The 21,027-nt window shown below is 34.4% G+C and overlaps 1 protein-coding gene across 1 annotated transcript in view; it reads right to left on the bottom strand.

The window, feature by feature from the left end:
* The window catches only part of LOC127079733 (eukaryotic translation initiation factor 4 gamma-like), a 29,612-nt gene extending 20,378 nt beyond the window's left edge, over window positions 1-9,234 (bottom strand). The window contains exon 1 of the mRNA XM_051020108.1: window positions 9,135-9,234. Coding sequence (XP_050876065.1) covers window positions 9,135-9,234 — 100 coding nt within the window. The remainder of the gene's footprint in view (window positions 1-9,134) is intronic.
* Window positions 9,235-21,027: the final 11,793 nt, after the last annotated feature.

Here is a 21,027-nt window from a genome sequence, read left to right as displayed (position 1 = left end):
TAGGCAAGAAGATTGAGTTGCTTTGAGGTCAAATCGAAGAAACTCAGTTCATGTACCTCAAATTTCAACTCCACGTATCTCTCAATATACTTGGAGCTAGGATGAATTGAGGCCATATTCGTGATCAGTGCCATTTTTACTTTAAGATCATGTCCTTTTTTTCAGTTTTGTGATGGTGATGAGAGAACCAGTTCGACCAAGGTCGCCTGAGAAGACGACCGATGGTTTGCTTCGGCGATGAGCTGGATAGGTTTTGAGCCACAGAATCAAGTTATTTTGTTTTAATCATGAGTGTTCCTTTTGAATACCAGCTGTGTGGCGCGCTGACTCGAGTGCACGATGGAACGCGTTTTTTGATCCACTTGATCTGCCACTTCAATTAATGAGGGAGATCAAGTGGTCCACATTTTTTCAGATTAATTGATTTTCATTTTATTTGTTTCATTTTCATTAATTCATATTAAATTTAATATTTATCCAAAAAATATGAGAGTTTCACCAATTTTTTTTATATAAAATCCTCTTTCATTTTCTAAATTAAAATTATTTTTTGGATTTATTAATATTTTTCATGATTTAATTGATTTTGTGAATATTTTTAATTGTTTAAAAATACTTTTAAGTTTCCAAAAATTATGAAAAATTTTCTCCAAGGTCTTTTGACCTTATTTGACCTAAGATAAATCTCATGGCTATATTTTTGGTGTTTGGATGAGGTTTTAGGAAATGGACCAACCATAATTTAATTTAATGCATTATTTAACGGATTTTAATTGTTTAAATGCCAAATAAATTGTGTAGAGCCATTTTAATTGACTTTGTGAGTTTGACTTGTGTTGTTGGGCCTTGGTCAAGGTTGATTTGACTTTGCTTGGTTAAGATAATTGGATTTAGGGGATTGATGGAATGTACATCCCATCTCCCAAAATGAACGAATGATCTTAATTTGGAAAAAAGTCCTCCTTTGACCAATTTGTGTTGAATCTATCCCCCCTCCCTCTTCATCTCATTCCCCTTCTTTATCCATCAATGTCATAAAGAAGGGGATGAGATTAGTTGATTGCAAAATCAACATAAGTATGGATGAAATTAGGTCCACCATTTTGCATATTCTTTTTGCGTATGGCATGTTTCATGAGCATAGTTCATCATACTTGCATGATTCGAGTATCTCAGTTTTATTCTAATTTACCTATTCCTCTGCAGATGTTCCTTCGTTTCCCCGGCTGAGTCTTTCCATTTTCATGGAATTCCTCTATTCCCCCAACAGCTTTTAAGTAGTAGTCTGGCCTACGTATAATCCTTTATCCCCCAGAATCTCTGTCTCCCCGATGAGTTTTCCTTATGGAGTGCATTACCCTCCTGCGGACTTTCGGTCTCCCTGATTTCTTTGTGGCAATATTTCCCCACAAAGAGTTTATTTTAGCATTCATATCATATGCATCATGAGCTCTCTTAGGGACCAAACTTTGTTTCTATTGTTGTTATTTAAGCCCATTCTACTGAGTCGATACGAAGATTTTAACCTTCACCTCCTCATTTATAATGTCCTTAAATAGGGGCAGCTGTAAGACCCTAATTTTGACCCTAAGATCCCTCATGCTATCCTCATCATCTACATTAGCATTGGGATTATACCTTGGCATCCTCCTTACCCCTTTTATTCATTGGGTTTGTTTTGGGAGAGATCACCAAGAACCATGTGATTATATCATACTTTGTATTTTATCACTCACTAACCAAAATACCAAAACTATGTCTTTGTATTTGTCTAACTCTTTTGTAGGGAGGGCACATGATCACCTTTGATCCATCAAGTTCACATCTAGGGTTTAAGACCCTCATTGCTAAGAGCTCAACCAAGGAATGATCCACAATGGCTCTAGGCATCATATATGAGTCCCCATCATATTTACATATTATTTTTATCAAGCATTCTTTAAGAGTTTGGAATTGGTTTGCCTTGGAAACCCTAGTTTATCTGGGTATCTTGAGTAACTTCTTCAACAAGCTTCTTCACCAATTGATCAAATACTCCAAGGGACACTTAAAAATTCATCATCTTATGCATATATGATCTCCCATGAGTCCAAAAAGTGAATAAAATTGCAAGTTAGCAAGGTGGTTGATGGTGGTTGACCAGAGGAATTCATCTGATCAAAACTGGGTTCCCATAGACCCTATCTCCTATAATATTCATCATATGAAAATGATTCCAAGAGAAAAGCTACTCTAAATGACATTCGAAACAACTTTCATGTTGAGGTATAGATCTAGTTTTTCTTGAAAAGTCATTTTTTATGTTGAAAGATTATAAGTCATTTTGTCTAAACCTTAATTTCAAAGTCAACTTCCCAATGCCATAACTTGCTCAATTTTTATAAGATGAAAGATTTACAAGTTGCACAATCCAATTCAAGGTGTCTACTTCAACTTTTATGTCTGGAGGAAGAGCTAAATCAACTTTTATGAGCATGTGATCTGAGGATACATTATAGGTCATTTTGGACCAATACCATTGAACAAGTGATTTTCCTCAACTTAAAAAATGCATAACTCATTCATCCCAAATCCAAATGAGGTCAAATATGTGACAATTTTGAAGGTTTTTGAAAGAGCTACAACTTTGATGAAGACACAGTTCTCATTTGAAGCTCACATAAAAAGTTAGCCAAGGTGGAATAATTGAACATATGGCTTAACACTTAGAAAATATTTTAACATGTTGAAATTTCCAAACTTCCACCTCAAAATTCTTCATGATACAAGCTCCAAATGGAAAAGTGTTCAACATAAGAGTTGTTACTCTTGATCTAACCTTTCCAAAGAGTCTAAATTCTTCTTTTTTGGACAAGGTTTCAGGGGTCTGCGCGTGGCCTGAACATGGCTGTATCAGTTGGCAAGAATCATTCTTCAAACCTTAATACACTTTTGCCTTGCATCACAATTCTCATTCAGACTCAGTCTCACTTGCATTTGGACCTAATTGAGTTGCTTCATGGGCATGTACATGCCCATTCAAGCGTGCATTCCACATTGCCAAATTTGGAAGAATTTTCAAAGGTGCAAATATCACTTGCATTTGCTATAAATAGAGGTCAATTGCATCAGTTTTGAGGACCCTTGCGTGCAGGCTTTGCCTCCCAAATTTGAAACCCTCACAATAGAAAGGAAAACCTGAGAAATTTCACTTAAAATTTGAGTTTGAATCTCACTGTTTGGAGATTCAAAAACTCCAGGATCCAAAGCCTTGTACCATTCCTAATCTACTTCTACAAGCTCTATAAGCAAGATCAAACACGAATTGAAGCAAGAGAGATCAAGTTCCGCATAATATTGAAGGTATTTTTCCAGATTTTTCTTCTCTTCGATTCTCTCTCAATTCTCATAAATTCTCTTGGATCCTTGGTTGTTTGAATTCCTACCAATGTAGGCAAGAAGATTGAGTTGCTTTGAGGTCAAATCGAAGTAACTTAGTTCATTTACCTCAAAATTCAACTCCATGTATCTCTCAATATACTTGGATTTAGGTTGAATTGAGGTCACATTTGTGATCTACGCCATTTTTTCTTTAAGATCATGTCCTCTTTTTTCATTTATGTGATGGTGATAAGAGAACCAGTCCGACCAGGGTCATCGGAGAAGATGACCGGTGGTTTGCTCCGGCGATGTGCTGGACACGTTCTGAGCCGTTTGATCATTTCAAAATGTTTTAATCCTGAGCGCTCTTTGTGATTACCATTGGTATAGCGCGCTGACTCGTGTGTTTGGTGGAACGCGCGTTTCAGACCACTTGATTTGCCACCTCAATTAACGAGGGAGATCAAGTGGTCCACGTTTTTCTGATTTAATTGATTTTCATTTTATTTCTTTTATTTTCATTAATTCATATTAAGTTTAATATTGATCCAAAAATTATGAGAGTTTCTCCAAAAAAAATTAAATAAAATCCTCTTTCATTTTCTGAATTAAAATTATTTTTCGGATCATTATTAATATTTTTCATGATTCAATTGATTTTGTGAATATTTTTAATTATTTAAAAATACTTTTAAGTTTCCAAAAATTATGAATTTTTTCTCCAAGGTCCTTTGACCTTGTTTGACCTATGATATTAACCAACCATAATTTAATTTAATGCATATTTTTATTATTTTTAATTGTTTAAATGCAAAATTATTTGTGTGGAGCCATTTTATTTGACTTTGTGAGTTTGACTTGTGTTGTTGGGCCTTGGTCAAGGTTGATTTGACTTTGCTAGGTTAAGATCATTAGGTTTAGGGGATTGATGGAATGCACATTCCATCTCCCAAAATGAATGAATGATCTTAACATGGTAAAAGTTCTCCTTTGACCAATTTGTGTTTGATCCATTCCCCCATCCCTCTTCATCTCATTCCTCTTCTTTATCCATTCATGTCATGGACCCATAATATCTCTATATCCTAAGGCTAGTTGATTGCAAAATCAACATAAGTATGGATGAGATTAGGCCCCCACTTTGTATATTCTTTTTGTGTGTGGTATGTTTCATGAGCATAATCCATTATACTATGTCTCTAACATGCATTAACACCTAAATTATGTTGCCCGACCTCAAATAGTTGTGACTTCTACATAAGTCCAATTACGATTGCTTAACATAGCGCTAAATGTTTTGACACAAAAAGGCATAGCATTCTAGTTAGTGAGATTGTAAGTCTCCCATTTTTCATGGTATTATGTGGAAACTTGGCCTTTTTTCCTTCCTTTGGAAGATGTCTTGGTTCAAGGATCCATGCTTGTGATAAGTGGGTTGAGTGTTCTCCAAAGAATGACTTAAACAAAAGAAAAGCAAAAGCAATACTAACTTCTAATTCACTAACAACTAACATTTAATTTCAAGTCATTTACTTTTAATGCACTTTAATTTTTAAGCTTTATTCATTTGCCATTATTCATACCATTCAAGTTGTTTACTTTAATGTCATTTTCACTTTGTCCATTTGGACCATATTTTGTGATATTTTGTGTTTGAATATATTTGTTTGTTTGTTTTGTCTTTTGACCTTAATGGACATAATAAGAACAAAAACCCTAAAAAAACATCTTGTGTGGACTGTTGGTTTGATCTGAGACTATTGGACTTAGAATTTAGGCAACACTCCGTATGCAAAGGACTTGGCCAATGCCAAATTTTATGAAAACAAGTTCTCGTGAAGTGAACATTCATCTGATACAATATTGAAAACCCATTTGAGTTTATCTACTACATGATCATAGTGAAGTTGTTATTTTTAACCTGTGTCTAATGCCAGCTTTGAAGTCATCTGATACATGGGGAATTTTGAAGAAAGTCATGGAGTTGCTAAGCTTGGATGTGGCTATCTTTATTGGAGGCCTTTCTCTTCAACTTGCTATCCGTGTATTGTTTGTTGCTTGATTCTAAAGTCCAAGGGGAATATGGGTTTCTACATGACATTCTTTTCTATTGGATTGCAGCCCATCGGTCAGATCTTTTCAACTCTCAACTTTTAATTTTGTGCTTAGGATTAGTCTCTTCATCTCCTCCCCACTTCTTTAATTTCAAAATCTCTCTCCCTTTTTTTTAAAACCTTCTTTATTTGTGTTTGTTTTCTAAACCTAGACCATATTGCAAATTAGTAACTTTGGCCTTATGCCATTGCATTTTCAAACTTCTTTTCTTAAATAAACTTGTAAATAAACTGAATTATACTTGACTTAAGATCTTCAAAAGACAAAAAGAACTAACATTCATTCAAACCTTTTTAGGCTTTTTGTGCCTTTGTTAAACTTAAACTTTTGTTAAAAGTAATGCACTCACTTTGAAATTGTTACCACGAACTACGAGGTTTTGATCCCTCATTTTATGTTGGTACGTAGGCACAAGTCCGAAGGTCTTGTCAAACACAAAAACATAATTAATGAATTCTTTTCTCATCCCCACAGCCTATTTATTGAAAACATCATTTTATACCAAAACACATATGCACACAAAAAAGGGCTCCCTAGGAGTACCTAGGACACTTTGGGTGCTAACACCTTCCCTCCATGTAACTAACCCCCTTACCTGTAATCTCTGACATTTTATTAGTTTTGATTTGAAAACTTCTTATCTTTTTGGGTTTTGTTTGTACTTTTCCCTTTTCCCTTGCAAATAATAAAAGCGCGATGGAGACTCTGGTTTTGTTGACGACTAGCTTATCCATTGTTTGATGATCATGAATTTACTGCTACAATATGCACGAAAACAATTAAATCATAAAAAATATTAATATTGATCCAAAAAATAATTTTAATTCAAAAAATGAAAGAGAAAAATATTTGAAATTTTTTAGTGAAAATCCCATATTTTTTGGATCAATATTAAAATTAATATGAATTAATAAAAATAAAGCCATTAAAAAGAAAATAAAAAATTACAAAAATACGTGGACCATCTGATCTCCCTCATTAATTGAAGTGGCAGATCAGATGGTCTCTAGCGTGCGTTCCATGTGGTCTTGAGTCAACAGCGCTGCACATGTAGTAATCAAAACCAACACCTAAGATTAAAACAAAATGAATGGATCATGTGGTTCAGAGACACGCCAACACATTTCCAGAGCCAGAGCTCCGATCTTCTTTTCCAGTGGACCTCACCGGACTGGTCCACCTTCAACCATCACCAAAATGAAAAAGGAGAACAAGAATTTAAAGAAAAAAATGCTCAGGAGCTCGAATTTGGCCTCAATTTTGTCTAACTCCAAGTATATAGAAAGATACATGGAGTTCAATTTTGAGGATCATGATCTGAGTTGCTTCGATTTGACCTCAAAGCGACTAAATCTTCTTGCCTACATTGGTAGGACTTCAGACAACCAAAAATCGACAAGAATAGTGGAGAATTGAGTGAGAATCGAAGAGATCAAAAATTCTGAAAATCACATTCCATGCAGCTTCAGATTGGCACGATCTTGCTCTCAATTATGCTTGGCCTTGCTTCAGATGCTTGATAGAATGGAAATGAATCAAGGAAATGAATGGACTCTTGGAGTTTCAATCTCAAAAATAGTAGGAGATTCAAACTCGATTTTCAAATAAAATCTTCAAGCTTATCCTTTAATGGTGAAGGTTTAGGGTTGCTGAATCAAAGCTTGCGCGCCAGGGTCCTTAATTCTGAGCAAGAGAGCTTGTATTTATAGCCAAGGAGATTGATAATTGCACACTTCCATTTTTGGCCAAAGTTGAAAATCTCACTTGCATGCTTGCATGGCCGTGTGATAGGCCCATCAAATAATGCACTTAGGTCCAAAATTGTATGTAAGCAATGCTGAAATCATGTTGACAAGCCATGCACTCGTGTATGAAAAGTGGAACTTCAAATTATCCAAATGGTCCTTCAACTTTAAGCCATGCGCAAGTCATTCATACTTTGTCCAAATGAGATGATTTTGTACTTTTTGGAACGGTTAGATCAAGAGGAACAACTTTCATGTTGAACACTTTTTCATTTGAATCGCGGATCATGATTAATTTTGAGGTGGAAGGTTGGAAAATCAAACATATCAAAAAAAATTCTAAGTACCAAGCCATATGTTCACTTCTTCCACCTTGAATAACTTTTTCTATGTGTTTCAAATGAGAACAGTTCCTTCATCAAAGTTGTAGCTATTTCAAATACCTTCAATCTGGTCACACATTTGACCTTATTTGGATTTGTAATAAAGGAGTTATGCATTTTAGAAGTTGAGGAAAATCACTTGTTCAATGGTATTGGCCCAAAATGACCTATAATGTTTCCTCTTATCACTTGTACTTGAAAGTTGAATTTGCACTTCCTCCAAACATTAAAGTTGAAGTAGACATCTATAATTTGATCATGAAAGTTGAATGGCTTTCATATCATAAAAATTGAGCAAGTTATGGTCTTGGGAAGTTGACCTCCAAATTATGGTTTAGACAAAATGACCTATAATCTTTCACCATAAAAAATGACTTTCCAAGAAAAACTATCTCTTGACCTTAACATTAAAGTTGTTTGGAATGTCATTTAGAGTAACTTTTATCTTGGAATAATTTTCATATGATAACAATTGTAGGAGATAGGGTCTAGGGAACCCTAGTTTTGACCAGTTGAATTCCTCTGGTCAACCACCATGAACCAACTTGCTAGCTTGATATTATCTTGACTTTTGGGACTCATGGAGGATCATATATGCATAAGATGATGTAATGTAAAGTATCCCTTGAAATATTTGATCAATTGGTGAAGAAACTTGTTGAAGAAGTCACATAAGATACCTAGATGAATTAGGGCTTCCAAGGCAAACAAGCTTCAAACTCTTGATGATTTCTTGATCAAAACAACATGTGAAGATCATGGGGATTCATATATGACACTTAGAGCCATAGTGAAACATTTCTTGATTGAGATCCTTGCATGAGGGTCTCAAGCCCTAGATATGAGCTTGATAGAGCATATGTGAGCATGTATACTACCTACAAAAACAATAAACTCCTCATTGACATATTTTTGGTATTTTGGTTAGTAAATAAAGAAAAATGAAGTATGATACAATCAAACATGATTGGTGATCTCTCCCAATGCAAACCCAATGAATGAGGGGTAAGGAGGATGCCAAGGTGTGATCCCAATGTTAATGCATATGATGAGAATAACATGAGGGATCTTAGGGTCAAAATTGGGGTCTTACCGTAGGCACAAAAGTACTTTTATACCTAGGAACATATGATTTCTTTTTAGGAAATCTCTTCTTAGGATGTTGATGAACTTTTTGTGCTTTATTCTCTTTTTACTTATTGGATTGGTCAATTTCCTTAACAAAGATAGTTTTATTATTACTTGGTTTATTGAACTTAGAATAACCAAGAACACTTTTATGATTTAAATATCTTTGTTGGCAAAGAACATTTTTCAATCCAACTTATCCTTTTTCATATCTTTCAAGAACTCTTTTTAATTTAACAATTTGGAAAGTAAGTGAATCACAATTTTTGCATGTAAGATTTTGTTTTTCCTTTTCAAGAAAGTTGTTTTTCTATTTCAAAATTCTTTTTCACAGTGTCAATATTTTCTTCAAGAGATAAGATTTTTTTATTTTGAGTTTACACCATTTTATAAAAAATCTTACATTCATTTAGAAGTTCATCAATAGCACCTTGAGAATCATTATGAGAGGATGTTCCATTACTAACCTTTTCTTCTTCATCATCAGAATAGTGTGAAGCCATCAATGCAAGATTAACACATCCTTCGCTTTTGGAATCGGAAGATGAACTCACTTCATTATCTTCCAATGCAATGTAGGCTCTTTTAGATTTTGAATCCTTTCTTTTGTTGAAACTACTTTTCTATGAGAGTTTTGGACAATCCGTCTTTATATGTCCTTGCTTTCCACATTGATAGCAAGTGATGTTTTAAGTAGACATAGATGCTTCCTTCTTGTTAAAACATTTCTTATTTCTTGCAAAGTTAGAACTTTCGTTAGTACCAAAATATTTACCTAACCTTTTTACAAGAAGCATGAAGTTCTCTTCCTCCTCCGGATTGTCTTCTTTTTCAACTTCTTTGAAATCAACTTTTAAGGCAATGATTTTTGATTTCTTGTATATATTCTCATGCTTTTCAAGTCTACCAAATTTTGTATCATATTCTTGGAGTTTACTAAACAATGTTGTGAATGTCATCGTTGATAGATTTATCTTTTCGGATATCACCGTCACTTTCGGTTGCCATTCCCTAGTTAAAGATCTGAGTACTTTAAGATTAAGTTCATCATTAGTTAAAGTATTACCGAGCGTTTTCAATTGATTCATCAAATGCACAAATCTTTTCTGCAAGTTGAGAGTTGATTCTCCGAGCTACATTTAGAATAATTCATATTCTTGACATAACGCTTTTAACTTCTGTGGTTCCTTCATGTGTCTCGACCAAAGTATCCCAAATTTCTTTTGTCGTTGTACATTTTGAAATATGGAAGAACTCGTCCATTCCAAGATCACCTTGAATAAGATTTATTTATTTCTTGTCATAAAGAACCCTTTTCTCATCATCTTCATTCCATGATGCTTCGGGCTTATGAATGCCAATGCCATTAACAACCGAAGAAGGAACGAAAGGACCTTCTAGGACAACTTTCCAAACATCGTTTCCTTGAGACTTTACCTTCATTCGTGTTTTCTAAAAATTGAAATATTCTCCACAAAATAGTGGGGGCTTGTTATTGCTGCCATCGTCTCTAAAAACAGGATTTGAGTTTGCAGAAGTCATGGATCTTTTAGGAGTAGGTTAGTTATAACCTACTATGATACCAATTGTAAGTTCGGAGTGCGCCTAAGATGGGGGGGTGAATTAGGACTAATTAAAAATTCCGGTTTTAGAGACAAGTTTTGTTCTTATTTTTCTGGTTTGGTGATGACTTTAGAAAGTAATAAAATGAAGAAAAATAAAGAACACAAGGATGTATCTTAGTTCCCTTCACAATCCAAAGGTACATCTAGTCCCCTTTCAACATGAAAGAGATTTTAGTATTCGTTATGACTTGTACAAGACATATCCAATAACCAAGAACAACCTCTTGTGATTCACCAAGTTGATATGAGAACAATCCTCTCAAACTCAAATCTCTTTCTTCGAACAATCTTGGACAACAAGGTGTTTACAACCAATTCTGGAAAATATTAAGTAAAGAAAGTATATCACAATATATCAATCACTATGACTGATCTTCTCTTTCAAACAAGCAATTTATAAGGATGTATTAGTTCTCAAGTGTTTAATGAATATGAGATGAATTTTTGGACTGATATATGTGACCAATTTATAAAAATTCTTAATGAAAGTTCAATGATCAAAACACTTGTTTGAAAATGATTGTGTATAAGACTTCAAATTGCAGCGGAAGAGGTGACTTTTGATTTCTAAAAATAGGAATATATATATATCACCTTGACACCTCTATGAATGAATGTGATTGAATGAAGAGATGCAATAGTTAAAGGATGATATTTGGAAAATGTTCAGTTCACAAAACAGATTTGAAACAGGTACTGCTTTAGCAGAAATCGATTTCTTAAAATAGGGTAATCGATTTCACTGAAGTGTTGCTACTGAAATATTCAAAATTTCGTGAGGGAAATCGATTTCCCAAAAGGGGGTAATCAATTTCTTGGCCTAAAAATTAAGTTTCGGAAAACACAGAATGGCAGGACACGAAGTGGAAATTGATTACTGGAAAAGGGGTAATCGATTTCTTGAATTGATTTTTGAAAAAATGTTTAGAAAAATAGTATAGCCACAAAGACATGTGAGACATAATGGATCATGCATGCAATGAATATTTGGAGTAATTTTGAGCACTAAGTTATCAATATATATTACATGCTTGTACCTTAAAAACTTAAGACCAATGCTAGTCTTCAAAATAAGTCTTGAATGCTTTGATGCTAGTTTTCACACATATTCAATATTGAGTACTCGATTTGATTAAAAGCACTTGAAATTTTTTGCATACTTTTGATATGATCATTTTAATTGCACTTTGTCTTCATGAAAATAAATTGGATGAAGAGTCTTTACTTCACACTTAGGACAAACTTATGCATCAACGCAAAGTACCTTAAATGATCCATGATCAATTAAGAGGTAGATTTGAAATGATGAAAGTTCATCAAGCACCAATCCACACATTATGAACAATATGAACACAAAATATCCAATTGATCAAGAGGAAAAGAAAGAGATGAAGAAGAAGAGGACAAGAGAGATCAAACCCAAATTGGATCAAAGGTTTGATCAAGTCATCATCAAAGTCAATCATCCATTTTGATGGATTAGGGTTTTCACCAAATCAACACCCAAGATCCATTGAGTTTGATGAGACTTATGATCAAAACAACCAGGACCTAAGGCCTACAGAAGTCAACAAAGGTCAAACTAATATAAAATGCAATAAAATAAAATAAAATGCATAAAAAACATTTTTTTAAATAAATTTTAAAAGGAAAATAAAAGAGAACATCCATAAAGTCCTTCAAAACACCAAATAAATGGCCAAGAAAATTATGGAAGGTTGGAAATAAAATAAGAAGCATATAATAAATTTCTCAGAATTTTAAAGTGCAAAAAAGTATTTTAAAAAAAATTAAAACAAACGAGAAAATAGAAAATTCAAGGAAAATAGAAAATCAAGGAAATAAAATGTTGAAAAATAAAAATCAGATGAAGGCAAATAAAAGAGAATTTTAAAATTATTTTGGTATTTTTTGGATGTAAAATGATTTTTTTATGAATTTTAAAAGAAAATGTAATTAAAAATGAAAAAAGAAAAAGAAATAAAATCATAAAAAACACGGAGCGTTGGATATGACTTCATTAATTGATGTGGTAGATCCAACTATCACAAGGCAGGGATGCACAATGGAAATTAGCCAAAATAAAACACGAGATCTAATTCAAATTGGACCAATAAAAATATTTCAAATGTCCAGCGTGTCTCCAAACTTAGATGACCTGAGATAAACTCCGGTAGTCTTCCCTGGTGGTCCCTCATCGGAGTTTCATCGTTTGGTAAATTCAAAACACGAGACCACCACCAACGTGATCGCCTCCTCATCGCGAATTCAACCTTATGCTCTAAATTCATTTATCTTAAGTGAGCATGGGGAATTTCAGAGAAGTTTCAGAAGAAAGAAAGCCACGAAAAATAAAATTAAATGATGAACACGATTAATCAACACCAGATAAGTTAGGGGAAAACATCAAAGAGTGAAAGACTACATTGTGGTAACTTGTTTGAGTTCAAATGATGCTCAGAACTACCTTGTCCAAATGGTGATCAGAAGATGATGAAGCTCGATCTGGTTAGAGCACTTTAGAAGGTCTAGGAGCTTGGGAATTTTTGTAAAATATTCAGAGAAGACCGAAAATGCTAATGGAATCAATAAATTGGATTGAAACAAAATGGAATTCAAAACACGATAGTTTAATTTTCTAAAAAAAATTCAGAGTGAAGCAGAGACTTCTTGGATCTCAAAAGCTTAGAAATGAATGCAATAGCTTCCCATATTTATAAGGAATATGTTTGGATCCAAATACGTGTGGAATCAAGCTTAATTCGTGCAAAACAAATTTGATCAGAATGTGTGGAAATTGTGACCTGTAATCCATCAAAACTCAACCAAATCATTCATTTCAAGGGTCAATTAACTTCTGGAGACTTGATTAAAGATGTTTATGTCCAAAACACGTGCTAATTTGGCTTGTAATTGAGAATTAGTGAAGTTCAAATTCGAACCTTGGTGATTTCTTCAGTTTCAAGTCACCATGTTCAACTTAACGTGGAATCTTGCTTAGGAGGCTTTTTAATCCCATTCTTTTTGTAATATCTTGACATCATAACAAAGATTACAATATTCCAATAAAGGTTTCATTTGGATGCTTGAGCACAAAGTTATGACATGTTGAAGTTGGCACAAAAAAGCTGATCATGTAACTTAGAAAATTCTAAGTCCCAAATGGTTGAAAATTACATGTAATGTCTCAATGAATTCCATGGCCTTCCAAGCATTTTTTGACTTTGGTTTTTGAAGAAACTTGTAGAGTGCATCATAAATGATATTGTTCAAAAATAATAAGCCTCAAATTTTAAAAATTGGAGAAGTTAGAAACCTTGAAATTTGAGAAAAATTCACTTGAAAATAAGTCAAATTTCACTAAGGCCACAAAGGACCTATAATGTCTCAAACTTTGGATGATCCTCCAAGCGCAATTGGCTCTTTTCATGTAAAAAGAAGTTAGATAGGATATTGAGAAGAGTCATATTCAAAAATAAACATTCAAAAATGTTGAGAATTGAAGGAGTTATGATCCTTGGAACTTAGACTTCAAATGTTAACTTTTTGGTTAAACCTCTTGGAATAAACTTGGTACTTGGAACTTTATTGCATTTCAAGGTACATGGATGATCATATAAACTCAAAATAAGGTGTACTTGAATGTATCTTGATTAAATTTCTCAAAGTTTGAGGTAACTTGTTGAAGAAGGCATGGAAATAAACACATGAACCTTTGACTTTTCTTGAGAAGTAAGCCACACGACTTTGAGATGCTCTTGATCCAAATGAGATTGAAAGGTGCTTGAGAACCTTAGAGATCATTTTTTTAGAGATAAACCCCTTTAGAACCAATGGTTGACCACACTTTACTAAGGAATCAAAACAAACCCTAGCTGAGGAGCCATGCTTGATGCTCTTGACTGAAAAGCCCTAGCATACACAATAAACTTAAAGAAAACAAAACATATTTTTGCTATTTTGGTTAATGGTTAGATAATAAATGAACATATAAACACAAAAGGTAAAACAATAATAAATAGGTGCTTGATGATCCATGAAAGACGCAAGCCCCAAAGATGGGAGGGAGATGACCAAGATGTGATCTTGTTTATATGCAAGGATGAAAATTGTATGTGGGATCTTAGGGTTAAAAATTAGGGTGACACTATCATACCTACATCAAACTCTAAGTCATATGAGCCTATAGATAACTTACATTCCAAGGCACCATAATACATTGAGTAACTTCCTTGTACTCTAACCAACATGACCAACTCCATTAAGTAAATTTCACCATCATTTCATACCCAAACTACTAAAGGCCCACCTTTGATTAATAAACATCTTATGCTCACCAAGACCAAGACATAGAAGTATAAACTAAAATCCTTTCTAGTTCACTCTAAGCCTACCACTGTAAAAATAAGCTCTTGCTCAACATGAGTGGTTTAAAGCCATGAAAGTTGAATATGATTCACTTATCAAGAATGGAACTTTGGTTCATACATCATTACCACCACATAGAAAGACCATAGGTTACAAGTGAGCCTTAAAATTTAAAGAAAACTAATATGCGAACAAAAACATAAGGCAAGACTGGTGGCTGTAAGACCCCAATTTTGACCCTAAGATCCCTCATGCTATCTCATCATATGCATTAGCATTGGGATCACACCTTGGCATCCTCCTTACCCCTCATCCATTGGGTTTGCATTGGGAGAGATCACCAAGCATCATGTGATTGTATCATACTTTTTACTTTATCATTATTTATTAACCAAAAAACCAAAAATATGTCTTTGTATAAACTAACTCTTTTGTAGGTAGGGCATGTGCTCACTTTTGATCTATCAAGCTCACATATAGGGTTTAAGACCCTCAGTGCAAGGAGCTCAGTCAAGATTGGTTTACTATGGATCTAAACATCATATATGAATCCTCATGATCTTCACATGTTATTTTGATCAGGAAATCATCAAGAGTTTGGAGTTGGTTTGCCTTGGAAACACTAGTCCATCTGGGTATCTTGTGTAACTTCTTCAACAAGCTTCTTCAACATTTGATCAAATACTTAAAGGTATACTTCAAATTTCGATATCTTATAAATATATGATCCTCCATGAGTCCCAAAATTCAAGATAATTGCAAGCTAGCAAGTTGGTTCATGGTGGTTGACCAAAGGAGTTCATCTGATCAAATCTTGGGTCCCCTAGACCCTATCTCCTACAACTTTTGTCATATGAAAATTATTACAAGAGAAACGTTACTCTAAATGACATTCTAAACAACTTTAATGTTGAGGTCTAGAGCTAGTTTTGCTTGTAAAGTCATTTTTTATGATGAAAGATTATAGGTCATTTTGTCTAAACCCTAATTTGGAGGTCAACTTCCCAAGGCCATAACTTTCTCAATTTTTATGAGATGAAATATTTACAAGTTTCACAATCAAATTCAGTATTCCTACTTAAATCGTTATGTTTGGAGGAAGAGCTAATTCAACTTTTATGAGCATGTGATATGAGGATAGATTATAGGTCATTTTAGACCAATGCCATTGAACAAGTGATTTTCCTCAACTTCAAAAATGCATAACTACTTCATATTAAATCCAAATGAGGTCAAATTTGTTACTATTTTGAATTACTTTGAGAGAGATATAACTTTGATGAAGGAACCTTTCTCATTTAAAGCTCACATAAAAAGTTAGCCAAGGTGGAATAAGTGAAAATATGGCTTGACACTTAGAAAGTGTTTTGACATGTTTGATTTTCCCAACTTCCACCTTAAAATTCATCATGATACATGCTTCAAATGAAAAAGTGTCCAACATGAAAGTTTTTCCGCTTGATCTAACCTTTCCAAAAACTCTAATTTCATCCATTTTGGACAAGATTTGAATGGGATGCACATGCCTTGAACATTGGATCATCATTTGGCAAGATTGAACTTGAAACTTCCATACACCTTTGCCTAGCATTCCAACATGATCTGACACTTGTGTGTATTCAATCATGGACCAAATGACATGATTTCATGGGCCTGTACATGCCCATGCATCCATGCATTACACATTGCTATTTTTGGATTCCATATTCAAGTGTGCAAATATCAATTGAATTGGCTATAAATAGAGGCTCTATGCATTAGAAATGAGGACCATGCACGCCAGCTTTGAATCCACACCTTCAAACCCTTCCATTTGAGAGGATAAACCTGAGAACTTCCATTGGAAATTGAGTTTGAATCTCTGTTTTGAGATTCAAATATCCAGGGATCCAAAGCCTTTTGATCATTCTAATCTACTCCTTCAAGCATTCAGAACATGATCAAGCACAAGCAAGAGAAAGAACAGTTGAATCCAGACCTACTTGAAGGTATTTTCCAGAAAATTTCATCTCTTCGATTCTCACTCAATTCTCCATAATTCTCTTGGATCTTTGGTTGTCTGAAGTCCTACCAATGTAGGAAACAAGATTGAGTTGCTTTAATATCAAATCGAAGCAACTCAGATCGTGCACCTCGAATTTTAACTCTTCGTATCTCACAATATACTTGGAGTTAGGATGAATTGAGGCCAGATTCGAACTCAATGCCATTTTTACTTTAGAATCATGTCCTTCTTTTTAATATTGGTGATGGTTGTGACTGAACCACTCCGGTGAAGCTCATCGGAGAAGGAGACCGGACCTGTAGCTCCGGGGGTGAGTTGGCAGGCTCATAACCATGTGATCCTTTTGAAATGAAATAATCTCACGCGCTGGTTTGAATTACCATAGTTGTGGCGCGCTGACTAAATACCATTGTGGATTGCACGCTTGTGACCACTTGATCTGCCACCTCAATTAATGAGGGAGATCAAGTGGTCCACGTTTTTTATGATTATTTGATTTTCATTTTATTTGTTCTATTTTCATTAATTCATATTAATTTTAATATTGATCCAAAAAATATGAGTTTCACCAAAAAAAATTAAATAAATTCCTCTTTCATTTTCTGAATTAAAATTAATTTTTGGATCATTATTAATATTTTTCATGATTTAATTGATTTTGTGAATATTTATAATGGTTTAAAAATAGTTTTAAGTTTCCAAAAATTGTGAAAATTTTTCTCCAAGGTCCTTTGACCTTGTTTTGATGAGGTTTTAGGAATTTGACAAACCATAATTTAATTTAATGCATTATTTAATTGATTTTAATTGTTTTATTGCAAAATAAGTTGTGTTGAGCTTCTAAATTTGACTTGTTGAGTTTGACTTGTGTTAACACCATGTCTCTAACATGCATTAACACTAAAATTTCTATTGCCCGACCTCAAATAGTTGTGACTTCTACATAATTCAAATTACGATTTTTTAACATAGTGCTAAATTTGTGACACAAAAAGGCATAGCATTCTAGTAAGTGAGATTGTAAGTCTCCCCTCTTTCATGGCATTGTATGGAAACTTGGCCTTTTTTCCTTTCCTTGGAAGATGTCTTGGTTCAAGGATCCATGCTTGTGATAAGTGGGTTGAGTGTTTTCCAAAGAATGACTTAAACAAAACCAAAGCAAAAGCAATACTAACTTCTAATCAACTAATAACTAACATTTAATTTCAGGCCATTTACTTTTATGCAATTTAATTTTAAGTCTTTATTCATTTTCCATTATTCATACCATTCAATTTGTTTACTTTAATGCCTTTTTCACTTTGCTCACTTGAGCCATACTTTGTGAATATATTGTGTTTGTATATACTTGTTTTGTTTTTGTAGTCTTTTGACCTTAATGTACATAATAAGAACAAAAACGTTAAAAGACATTTTGTGTGGACTGTTGGATTTGATCTGAAACATTGGACTTAGAATTAGGCAACACTCCCTATGCAAAGAACTTGGCCAATGCCAACTTTTATGCTTAGGATTAGTCTCTTCATCTCCTCCCCACTTCTTTAATTTCAAATCTCTCCCTCCTTTTAAAATCTTCTTTGTTTGTGATTTCTAAAACTTAGACTATATTGCAAATTAGAAACTTTGGCTTTATGCCATTGCATTTTTTAAACTCTTTTCTTAATCAAACTTGTAAAAGAACTTAACTATACTTGACTTAAAATTTCAAAAGCAAAAAAGAATTAACACTCATCCAAACCTTTTTTAGGCATCTCGTGCCTTTGTTAAACTTAAAATTTTGTTTAAAGCAACAAACTCACTTTGAAATTGATACCACGAACTACGAGGTTTTTATCCCTCATTTTTATGTTGGTACGTAGGCACAGTCTGAAGGTCTTGTCAAACACAAAATTACAATTAACGAATTCTTTTCTCATCCATCCACTCCACTTATTGCAAACATAATTTTATACCAAAACACATATGCACACAAGAAAGGGCTCCCTAGGAGTACCTAGGAAACTTTGGGTGCTAACACATTCCCTATGTGTAACCAACCCCCTTACCTGTAATCTCTGGCATTTTATTAGTTTTGATTTGAAAAATTCTTATTTTTGGGTTTTGTTCGTACTTTTCCCTTTTCCGTTTGAAACAATAAAAGTACGGTGGCGATTCTGGTTTAATCGACGTATAGCTTATCCATAGCTTGATGGTCATGAATTTACCGCTACAGAAATTAAGTGGCGACTCTGCTGGGGAGTAGTCTCTAGTGGGTTTAGCATACTTTGTTGTGTGTATATAATTGTATATTTGATGTATGTATATTTGTTTGTGTGATATAATCTGCTTGTTGTGCTTGGTGATCTCTGAGTATGAGATAAGTTCTAATCCAAACTTGAGTGCAATTAAGATAGGATAATGGTATAGTCATGTTCGACTTGTGTGGAGTAGCCCTTAACAAGTTGGCTTGAGACCTATCTACTCAGTGGAGACCCTTTTGAAGTTAGGAATGTCACACAAGTCATTTGTGGTTACGCATTACTATCTCTGATTCGGGGTCTGAGAAGCTGAGGACTGTAGAACATTTAACCCCTCTTGTCCTATTTAGGACGTAGTGCGGAGACTGTTCAAGTGTTGACTTGATAATAGTTGTTAAGCAATACTACACTCAGACAAGTTTCTCTTGAGAATATTATGGGTTGATGAGTCAGTCATCCTAACCTGTAATATCTGATATATGGAATCAAGACTCTAGGAACTTTTTAGGACATGATCTACAAGTTTTTATCCTTAGTTCACTCCTCTGGGATGGTTCTTACCCAAACTCCATGCTCGTGACTCATAACAAACCCTCGATTCTTGGTTGATCCAATTAAGTCTTGTCAATATCAATGGAACTTGGGTGTTGATAAGGTGAAAACCATAATCCACCAAAATGGATGATTGGTCTTGACAATGACTTGGTTCATCCCTTGACCTTTGTTTGTTTGCCTTATATGTGATCCCTTATTTGTGGTTGTTGCATTCATGCATTCATGCGCATCATAACATTCATCACATGAAAATTTCAAGGAACTGAGGTCTTATTTGCAAATATTTTCAGACCATGGATTGTGGACAAAGGAACACTAACAAGTACAGTTTCAGATGTCTGGATTTGAAAGAGTTAAGGAAGCTATCATACTTTATAATAGATCCCTTGGACTTCAAGCAATGTCATGGGAAGCTTTTGTCCATCTTATCTACTAATATGGTTGAAGGACTATTGAGTGTGTTGGTTCAGTTCTATGACCCTCTCTACCGTTGCTTCACTTTTCCTAATTATCAGCTTGTGCCTATGTTAGAGGAGTATGCCCATATCATGGGAATACCTGTTTATAGCAAAGTGCCTTTTAGTGGATTGGAAGAGATTCCCATATCTCATATTATAGTTGAAGCTCTTCACTTGAAGAAGTCTGAGATAGAGGCTCATTGGGTGAAGAAAGGAGGATTGTTTGGATTGACTTTTGGGTTCCTCATCAAGGAAGCTACTACCTTTGCTCAAGCCAGTAGTATGGATGCTTTTGAAACCATCTTTGTGTTGCTCACCTATGTATTAACTTTGTTCCCTAACATTGACGATTTTGTTGATGTTAGCGCCATTAGAATTTTCTTGATTGGTAATCATGTTCCCACTTTGTTGGGTGATACATATTTCTCTTTGCATCTAAGGAATTCTAAAGGTGGTGGTACTATTGTATGTTGCATTCCATTTCTGTACAAGTGGTTTATTTCACACTTGCCTCAGACGCCCGCTTTTGTGGAGACCAAATAATGTCTAAGGTGGTCTCAGAGACTTATGTCTCTCACTAATGATGATACAGTTTAGTATGATTCTTCATTAAGTAGCTTCGAGATTATTGTGGTGAATTCTCTAATGTGCCTCTCATTGGTATACAAGGAGGAATCAACTACAATCCTGCTTTGGCTCGTCGTCAACTTGGGTTCTCCTTGAGAGAAAAACCTAATAACATTTTGTTAGAAGGTCATTTCTATCAAGAGGGTAAAGATCCCCAACATTTGAAGCAGAAGATGATACATGCTTGGCATTGTGTGCATAGGAAAGGAAGATTCGAGCTTGGTCCGTGCAATTGTGTAGTTATGGAAACTTACACTCTTTGGGTGAAGAAGAGAGCTTTGGAATTGAAGATGCCTTATGCTTGTGAGAGACCTATGTCTATGGTTGTGGTTGATCCGTTAACTCTCCCTAACCAAGATGTAAAGGAGTTGGAAGACGGACTCTCCAAGATGAAGCAAGAGAAGGATATGTGGGAAGAGCG

Source organism: Lathyrus oleraceus, chromosome 5, assembly GCF_024323335.1.
Source record: "Lathyrus oleraceus cultivar Zhongwan6 chromosome 5, CAAS_Psat_ZW6_1.0, whole genome shotgun sequence".
In the NCBI taxonomy this organism is placed as follows: Eukaryota; Viridiplantae; Streptophyta; class Magnoliopsida; order Fabales; family Fabaceae; genus Lathyrus; species Lathyrus oleraceus.
The sequence above is the reverse complement of the archived record's forward strand: the minus strand, read 5'-3'. Positions and strand labels throughout refer to the sequence as shown.